We start from the raw sequence: 10,434 nt of genomic DNA on the forward strand, positions 1-10,434 counted from the left end.
ATGTAAACTATTTACATGATCATGTAACAACTTCATGGACTTCATTACTGGTGCAAATGGGTGTCCAAGTCTGTTATGCCATAAGCTGTTGTCCCCTTTTTGTTTTTGAATTGTTGCTGTTATTGGATGTTGTGTACCCTGCTTATCATATCTGCTTCTTTGTATATGTACAAATCTCCTCTTCGCCTACCTATCTCCTTCACCTTGCCACTCCAAAGCTCCGAAAAGACACAGAAGCCAGGGAAAAAGTTGACTGAGTATGGCAATTCTTTGGTCAATTTGGACACTGATAGCAGGTTAAACTTGAAATCAGGAACAACCAACACATTTCTCACAGTTGTATTGCCAAATAAGGATGCATAGCCAGTATGAGTAATATCTGCCCTATCTCCTATGTGTAAATGTACTTTACTATTACCAGATACTTGTTGACTATGATCACTATTTATCAGACTTTTCTTAGAAGCTACATGATGAGTAGCTCCGGAGTCCACTATCCATTCATCATCACTTGTTACCTTAGGTATCATACAAGTTGCATTACTTGCCACATTGATGTGGTTTACCTCATTGCTTTGATCTTCTCCAACATCCTTGCTAAGTAAATTGAGAATCTGTTTGTTTGTTCTTCAGTAAAATATTGAGCCTTGACTTCAGTTGGTCCTGAATTTCTATAATGCATCTATGGTGGTTGCATATCAACATTTCCAGTCACATTGTTGACAGCACTGAAGAGTTGTTTACCATATCCAGTCTGTCCACCATAGTTAGCTTGGTTTTCAAATCCTCCAAAACTAGATTTTATATTCCTCTTAGACTTAAAACCAATGGGGTACCCAACCAATTTGTAACAGTTCTCCTTGTTATGACCCTTCATATTGCAATATTCACAATGCAAAAAAAGTCCCTTGTCTTTATAAGGCTGACCATGAGTTAATTGCATAGCTAAGGGATCTGTGTTTGCAGTAACTGCATTTAGACCAACTGAGTATTGACTCTCATCTTCAATTATCATAGCATAGGCTTGATTAATTGTAGGACAAGTTGATTTCAATAAAATCTGTCTCCTAGTGGTCATATGAGTCATTTAATCCACTTAGAAACTACAATTACCTCTGCTGATGAAAATGCTCATTTGATTCCTTAGACTTTGCACAGTCGCAGCCAGGAGGAGAAACCATGGTATCATATTCAGCCCAGAGATCCTTCAATTTAGTGAAATATACAAAAACAGAGTTCGTACCTTGTGAGTGATTAGCTATTTGACAGTGTACTTGAAAAATCCTCATGCGATTGACCTTGTCAAATCGTTCCTTAAGGTCTTTCCACACGATGTAGGAATCTGAGGCATATACGATTCCATTGAGTAGATCTTCAGAAACTATGTTGAAAATCCATGAAAGGACTGTTGCATTGCATGTTTCCTACTGCTCGTGCAACTCGTTCTCAAACAATTCCTTCTTACAGGTACCTAGCACGAACCCTAGCTTCCTCTTGGCTTGGAGAACAAATCTCATCGATCTACTCCACAAGCCATAATTCTCTTATCTGGTGAGCTTGATAGGAATGAGCATTGAACCAAGAGTGTCAGTCGAGTTCATGAACAGAGGATGCGTGTAGGTGAGCTTTTGCGCTGCCATAGCTGAAAATGAGCTTGAAGAAGTTGAGATTTACAGAGTGCCTTGGGTAATTGGCTCGTAGAATAGGTGAACTACCAGAATCAGTTGCTCTTATACCATGCTAAAACTCCATGGTTGAGATGGAATCAGCCATTAGAGCTATTCTAGAAGCTTCTGTGAAAGAGGAGAAATGAGATGCAGTATTGGAAATGGAAACCGTCTACTGTTCCATTCATTTTCAGTGTATTTTATACAGCTACTAACCTCCACTAATATACAGCTAATCACAAACTAATAAATATAGCTGTCAACTAACTAATATCCTTTAAATTCCTAACTGCTAACCACTAACTACCACGTGTGTCATATCCAAATATACTGCTACACTACACTGTTACATTGGCATCTCTCAACACATAAGCTAAATTCAAATAGGAATTGATTTATATATACTGACAATATCAACGTCTCGACTTTTATAATATCAAGATAACTTTCTACTTCCTTTGTTCCAGTTTATGTGAACCTATTTCCTTTTTGGTCCGTTTCAAAAAGAATGACCCCTTTCTAAATTTGGAAACTATTTAGCTTAAACTTACAATTCTACCCTTACTGAGAAGCTTTTATAACCACACAAATACTCTGGACCCCTTTTCGAATTGTTTAGGACCACAAATTCCAAAAGCTTCATTTTTTCAAACTCCGTGTCCAATCAAACAGGTTCACATAAATTGGAACGGAGGGAGTATATAATAGCCAGTTCGTCACCATTTATATTAGAGTGTTAAGATTTATTTATAATTATGTTATAGTATGTGTCAAATTGAATAAAAAAAGTTACACCGTAAATATATATAACATAAATCATTTTATTGGAAGAAGCTAAATCAGTACACCATCTCACCACCCAGCAACAATGTAGTAAAGACACAACCAGGTTATCCCAAAAATGACCTGCCTTCCGGTTTCCTTGCGACGTGAATTTGTTGAACCTCCCACTCCTTTTCAATTGTAAACCCTTTGAATTTTAGTATATTGTGCTAGAGTTTTTTTATATTTTAGCTAGAACTATTTCTATCCAAATTAATTTTTTGTTTTAAAAAAACATATTTTTGATTACATTTCAAATAGCTACTAATAAACTTTAAATACCGGTAAAAATTGGTTAGCACCACGCCCAATTTTAATGATTTTAGGCCCAGCTAAGCCATATGCAGAATTTGAAGGGAAAAAAAGGGGGAAGTGCACGGTTGGCCACTAATAACACATGTATTTACTTTTAAGCCACCGTTTAAAATTTCTTTAGTCTTTAGCCACTGCTTTAATAAACTTTACCCGCCCGGACGAAAATACCCTTCTGCTCATGTCCTTAACTTCGGGACTTCAGGACTACATGTCCTTAACTTTTGAAGTTGGAACTCTAAGTTCAGGACTTCAGGACTACATGTCCTTAACTTTTGAACCTGTAACTCTAAGTTAAGGACTTTAGGACTACATGTCCTTAACTTTTGAACTTGGAACTCTAAGTTCAGGACTTCAAGGCTACATGTCCTTAACTTTTGAACTTGGAACTCAAACTTCAAGACCAAGCGTCCTTAACTTTTGAACTTGTAAGTCAAAGTTAAGGACCTATTGTCCTTAACTTTTGAACTTGTAACTGTAAGTTAAGGACTTTAGGACTGCTTGTCCTTAACTTTTGAACGTGTAACTGTAAGTTAAGGACTTCAAGGCTATATGTACTTAACTTTTGAACTTGGAACTCAAACTTCAAGACCAAGCGTCCTTAACTTTTGAACTTGTAAGTCAAAGTTAAGGACCTATTGTCCTTAACTTTTGAACTTGTAACTGTAAGTTAAGGACTGTTTGTCCTTAACTTTTGAACGTATAACTGTAAGTTAAGGACTGTCTGTCCTTAACTTTTGAACTTGGAACTCAAACTTCAAGACCAAGCGTCCTTAACTTTTGAACTTGTAAGTCAAAGTTAAGGACCTATTGTCACTACAACATAAGGTATTTATAGCTACGAAATCTCAGCTATGAATTTAAAAATTGTGGCTAATACCGAACAATAGCCACAAGAATTGGAATTTCCTAGCTATTTACAAATTCGTAAAATTTGCTAGCCACGAAATTAAATTGGTAAAGCTAATTCCTTATTTTTGCTACAATTACTAACAATCGTAGCAATAATTACCTAAATAGCTACAAATTTATTGCTACAATAAAATTATGTAGCTAATTCATACATCCACGCATTAAAAGTTATTGTAGCAATAGTAACCTTTTAGCCACAACAAATTATTTAAATAAAATATTATAGATAAAGAAATACATTTGCTTCAAATTATGAAAAACTGTGGCAATAGGTAAATGATCTAGCCACGGGTTCATTTTTATGACAAAAATATTGTATTGTTAGTTTTTGCTACAAACCAAAAGTTATTGTAGGAAAAGTAACTTTTTAACCATAATAAATTATTTAAAACAAAATATTGTAGCTAGATAAATATTTTTGCTTGAAGTTCTAAAAAACGACAACAATAATTTGCTTAATAGCTATAATTATTTTTCAATATAGACTTACCTAGCCACAAATTTATTGCTCTGATAAAATTTCGTAGCCAATAATTAGCTTTTACCACAAGTTGAAGCTTTCTATAGTAATAATAACCTTAAAGGCCTATGAAATTATTCGAAACAAAATCTTGTAGCTAATAATGAGTATTTTTGCTTCAAACTAGAAAGAAAATGAAAATAGTTGGCTTAAAAAAATGAAAATAGTTGCCATGACAAAATAATGAATATTTTCGCTCGATTATGAAAATCATGACAAGAGTCGTCTAACACTATTAGGTAACAAAATATTAATGTTAAACGTATCAGTTGTAGTTTTCTTATAAGATAGAAAAATATAATTGTATATGATTAAGGAAGAAAATTATCCGTAGTTGGTATATGAGATACATAATTATTTTAAAATTGCAAAATAATCTTCCATTCTCAAAATAAATATATCATTTTGTTTACCTGCTCTATAGCAACAAAATTTAATCAATTGGCACTATTGCTTATGTCTTGTATTTATGTTAAGTTTAATTATTATTAGTAGTTGTGGATATTTATGTATGTCTAATACTCTTTAAAAAAAGAGCAGCCGTTGCACTAAGCTCCCGCTATGCCACGGGTCCGGGAAGGGTCGGACCACACAAGAATCTATTATATCCTTGTGAGTCCGCTCTCCTCGACGCGCATCTAGCGGGAGTTAGTGCATCGAGCTCGCCTTTTTTTTTAGAGTATATGACGTTAATATCCACAATTATTAATAATTAAAAATGTCACACGCACAAAATATATATATATATATTATATATATAGTATATTATATAAAATTAGAATTAAAACAACATGCAATAATATCAAATATGAGTTTGATCGAACTCATATTTTATATTACTGCAGTGTGTAATGTCATATCTACTTCTATTACTATTAAATAAGTGCACCTTTTATTTCAAAAAATATATATTGAGGACTTTAATTGTTGTAGGATATTAAGATTATGGTCCTAATAATTTTTAAATCACCTTAATCATAGATATATAAGACAGTCATTTAATAAGTGTCTATATATTAAAGAGCTTGTGAGGAGTTGTACATTTAGTTTTGATAAATGACCAAAGGCTCCATTACTCATTATAGTAGAAACCATCTACTTAACACCTACAAGAAAATAATAATAATCTTATGAAATTTGATATTTTGTAGCTACATAATTACGGATTTACAATGAATTTATGGTTTCATCACTAATAATAACGACTTAAATATATTATATATTAGATTTAAACAATTATGTGCTTGTACTTGATTACTAGTTATATTCAATTTAGATGAGTATAAAAGTTATTGATTTTAATATAATACTATTTTAATAACTTACTAATTATCAAAAACCTAACTTAACACTAAAAATTAAGTAGCTAATATTATTGAACTATGAACATATAACAAAACTAACAATATCTTATAAGATGGAAAATCTATAAAGAGAAAATGTATTTAAGAATGTTTTTATTTTACTTAAATGTAATATATTTATTCTTTGTGTATATGTAATTTTCTTACTTTTATTTGAATTTATGGTATTTAAATTTTTTATTGTATCTATGGTATTTTTATATTAAGAAGTAAACAAACCAAAATATATAAGAAGGGGACGACTCCTAATAAACCTCCAAACCTAAATCTAAACTTCTCCTCTAGGCCGCCACTCTCCCTTTCCGTTTTCTAATTTCTTTCTTTCACAGTTGTCGACGTTAATTAAAGCCGCGAGAAAGACAAAAAGGAGTAAGAGGGTATCCCTACTGCTTCTCATTTATGGACAAAAATTGTACCGTGTTTGTTTGTCTCTTAAATTGTAGGCTTTTCGAATTTCCTTACACCTGCTTGGATTTGGGATTTTAATTTTAATTTTGCGAGTTATTCCAGTAATTTGATAGATATTATGCCTTATTTTTTTTTATAAGTAGTGAATGCAATTTTAAAGATTTGATAGTTTTGTGTCTTACACCTAATTGACTTGGGTTTCTGCTTCAATTGTTTGTTTTTTATTTATAGGGACCTCAAGAGAAAAGTGCCTTTGAGAAATTTCAATCTTTTCTAATGTCAAACTGTAAGTTTTACTTCTTTTTTTCATCTCTTAAGTTTTATGATGTTTATTTAAATGCTTTTTCTTTTGTGTTCTGTGTTGGAAAAAAATTTAGATTTTTTTTCACTTGATTCATGGCTAAGTTTTTTCTTATTCCATAATTTATTGATATTTTAATTACTAAGCGTAAATGCATCTAATTCGGTATATATTTTGATAATTCAAATATAAGTTTCTCACAATATCATGTTATTTCATTATTTCAGTATAGTGATTATGAAGAGTGCTTCATATATTCTTGGATGCATGAAGATCAAGGGTGCGATGAGGATGGCAACATGAATCATGAAGCAAACACTTAATTTCATTTAATGTGAAATTCTGTATATTATTTCTGATCACTATTACAATCAAGCCTCATATTGGCTAGTTCTTTTATTCTAATTTTAGTTATTGTAGAAGACTTATCTACTGCAGATGCTATTAATTGATTAGTACAAATGAGTATTTTGGAATTTATTTTGTAAAATTTTTTAAATGCCATTTTGTTCAGAATAAATTATTTCTTAAGCTTAATATGTTATTAGTTTTAATATATTATGTACGGCCACAGAATAATTGGAAAATTTTAGAAAAAAATCAGATAGCTAAGAAACAGAGGATTTGTGAGAGAAACTTTGTCACTATAATAAATTAAAATTTTTGTCAAAAAATTAAAATAATCTAACCACGAATTTTGATTTGTAGCCATGAAACTTTTAGTCCGTAGCTAAACAAAAATATTTTTGCCACGGAAAATTATATGAAAGCAGTTACATATCTAAATTTTCTTTGCAAATAAATTTAAATCTTTTGCCACGCTACAACACTTTGTGGCTACCATATAAAGATAGCTACAAATTTATTTTTCGTGGCAAGAGTATAAAATCATTTGCTATAAATGTATTTGTCGTGGCAAAAGTATAAAATTATATATAGTTACAATACTAAATTTTTGTAGCAATAAGTATTAATCCTTAGCCACGGACCATGTAAAGTTTGTAGCTAACTTTTAGCTACGCTACATTTTGCTACGAATGCTACGAAAAAAAATATTGTAGCTAAAGTGTTTAGCCACGAAAATTTTCATAATTAGCTACATTGTGTTTTGTAGCTATAAATGTGTTATGTTGCAGTGCGTCCTTAACTTTTGAACTTGTAACTGTAAGTTAAGGACTGCTTGTCCTTAACTTTTGAATGTGTAACTGTAAGTTAAGAACTGTCTGTCCAAGACAATAATGTAAGAGTTCGTGAACTCTTAAAAATCATTGAAGAAAATAATGTAAATAGATATGATTGGTTTTGTGTTTGGTAATACAAAAAACGAGATTGAATTGATCCTTTCAACTTTGAACAAAAGGTAAAGTAAAAAGGAACAAGTAGTGACCGATTTATGTATTCCATGCAAAAAGAGACAAAAATGAAAGCGAAAGATCAACAAGTTCATGCACGTAAACTTTAAAATCATAATCACAAGCAAAAATAAAACAAAACAAAAACATGAAATTAAGACTGATAAATCAAAATACAGAAAAGAGCATAAGGAGGAAGAGATCAACCAAGTTATGTAGTGAATTCTCGCCGACAGTGGTGAATGACAGGGTTTACAGATCGGACAAGGAAAATGGCTCCGTTTGGGAAGGAAAGGTTAACACTGTCTTTTCATATTAATTTTAATAGGTTAGTGGCTACTATTGCTAAGCATTGAAAATGCTGGATAAAAAGTAAATACCAGCTTAAACAGTGGCTACCCCAGGCCATTTCCCCAAAAAAGGGCAAATATCACTTTTAGCCCGCGCCAGAAACAATTTATATTTGGTAGCTGAAAAAGAGTATGAAATTTGTATCATTTTTGTATATAACATATAGAAATGTATATATCGACAAATTTTATACATTATTTGGCTATTATTTTTACAACGGCTATATAATGTCATTTTCTTATAAAGAAAAATGGTTTTGAGGCCCATTGTTCGCCCGAAGAAGCCCAAGTCAAAAAGCCTCATTATGATGAAATGTTACTTAAAATTCACAGGGAAATATGATGGAAAAAAACTAGTTAAATCATTGGAGAGACTCCTCTTCTTAATCAGCGTAGTGCTGTTAGTTTCTTCTATTGTTATTCGTAAGCAGTTTTTGAAAAATGGAGTATTGGAATTAAACCTAGATTAATTAGTAATCCTAGATTGTTTAGGATTTGATATGTATTAGTTTCTTTAATCCATGTCTAAACAGAATTTATAATCAAAATGATAGGAAATAGGTTTTCCAATTTCTAGTCAAACTAGGTTTTGTACTCTCTTATAAATAAGGGTGTATTGCGATTATTAGTAAACCAACAAAATCTCCTACCTCCTCTCTTTAATTTGCAAGATTTTTTCTAAATACCCATCGTATTTAAATCCCTTTCAAATTGTAGGAAGCAGTCTTGACATTCATTTTTATGGCGGTCGAATACATGGAACATGATTTGAAGGAAATAATAAAGACAATGAAACAACCATTTAGTCCAAGTGAAATCAAATGTCTGATGCTCCAGCTTTTGGAGGGTGTCAAGAATCTTCATGATAATTCAGTCCTTCACCGTTACCTGAAGACTTCAAATTTGCTTCTAAACAGCCGAGGTGAATTAAAGATTCTTCACTCTGGTTTAGCTCGTAAACATCATGGAAACCTCCTGTACAGTGCGCCTGAACTTCTGTTGGGAGCCAAACATTACTCTACTGCAATGGACATGTGGTCTGTGGGTTGTATTATGGCCGAGTTACTATCCAATGAACCGCTCTTTAACGGATCAGGAACATCAGCTGAACAAATTTACCACATCTGCAGAATTCTTGGAACCCCAAATGAGACAACTTGGCCTGGATTTTCAAAACTTACCGGGGTTGGATTAAAGGTGGTCAATTTTGCAAAACAATATCAAGAAAAATTGTTACGTAAAAAATTCCCTGCGACGTCCTTTACGGGGTTACCATTCTTATCTGATGCTGGATTTGATTTGTTGAATAGACTTCTAACGTATGATCCTGAGAAGAGAATAACTGCTGATGCTGCATTGGACCATGATTGGTTTCGTGAAGTTCCTTTACCCAAGTCTAAAGAATTCATGCCTGATTTCCATGCACTGAATGCGCAAACTGATAGGCGAAAGCGAAGAGTAATGAAGAGATTAAATCCTGATATTGAGGAGACAAGTTCTACTAACAGCTCAACAGATGCCCAAATTTACCCTTGAGCATAGAATCATGTTTAAATTTAATTAGGCAATAATTTGTTTGGAGTAGTGTTGCCCAGAAACTATTTTTGTTTTCTAGATCCTTTTTTTGCTTTTTATTTTTAAATAGTCACTTGTTTTAATTTCAAGTTACAAAGATTATTCATGGAAGTAGTCAATCTGATAACTAACGTATTATTTGATCCTAATTTGACCAAATAAATCTATAGTTTTGATGCAGTGTTGCTTCAAACTCGTGAGGAAAAATGATGCAAAATAAGTATTCTGTGAAATTATCGATGATGTGCACAAGCTTGCTAGGCCATCACAGTTATATAAAAAAAATATATTACCGTATTATATTTTTGACAGTCGGTCGTCTGAATTTATGCGTGGACTATGCACACAAAAATCTGGAAATCATCTTGTTCCTATTTTATGGTCCTAAAACACAAAAAACGACGAACGGTCACAGCGAAGCCGTCTATAGTTCGTTAATAACCCAGCTTTTGCCACTGTTACTTCGGTTCAATGTCACGGAATGGGCTTATGAGGCAATAAAGCCTGTAGAACTTCTGCTAGTTGGGCCAACCCAGTTCCACTAGACAAACGTTTTTTTTTTTTTTTTTTTTTTTTTTTTTTGTAATGAAGATATTTATTCCGTCATGTTTAAATGTTATTACAAAGTGGGACTTTTCTAGGACATAAAGTTCCTAGCTTGTCCAGTTCAAAAGTAGAAACAACAAAAGGGGGCGGGGAGAAGTACAACATAGGATTTCCAAAAAAGTTCGTGTTGCTTCCATTTTTTGCCATAGCATCAGCCACTCCATTTGCTTCTCTGAAGATGTGAGTGACCTGTGGCTCTCCTGCTCTAGTAAGCATCCATCTGCAATCAGTAATCAAGTTTTGAT

The 10,434-nt window shown here is 32.6% G+C and overlaps 1 protein-coding gene and 1 long non-coding RNA gene across 2 annotated transcripts; both read left to right on the forward strand.

The window, feature by feature from the left end:
- The first annotated feature begins 5,871 nt into the window (after nucleotides 1-5,871).
- On the forward strand, nucleotides 5,872-6,764 carry LOC109218595. Its single transcript, XR_002066781.1, has 3 exons — nucleotides 5,872-5,974; nucleotides 6,237-6,291; nucleotides 6,534-6,764. It is a non-coding gene; the product is annotated as an uncharacterized LOC109218595 (long non-coding RNA).
- Nucleotides 6,765-7,806: 1,042 nt separating this feature from the next.
- Nucleotides 7,807-9,544, forward strand: LOC109218593 (cyclin-dependent kinase G-2-like). Its single transcript, XM_019382970.1, has 2 exons — nucleotides 7,807-7,953; nucleotides 8,726-9,544. The coding sequence occupies exons 1-2, from the start codon at nucleotides 7,807-7,809 to the stop codon at nucleotides 9,542-9,544; spliced, it is 966 nt and encodes a 321-aa protein (XP_019238515.1).
- Nucleotides 9,545-10,434: the final 890 nt, after the last annotated feature.

Source organism: Nicotiana attenuata, unplaced genomic scaffold, assembly GCF_001879085.1.
Source record: "Nicotiana attenuata strain UT unplaced genomic scaffold, NIATTr2, whole genome shotgun sequence".
Lineage (NCBI taxonomy): Eukaryota > Viridiplantae > Streptophyta > Magnoliopsida > Solanales > Solanaceae > Nicotiana > Nicotiana attenuata.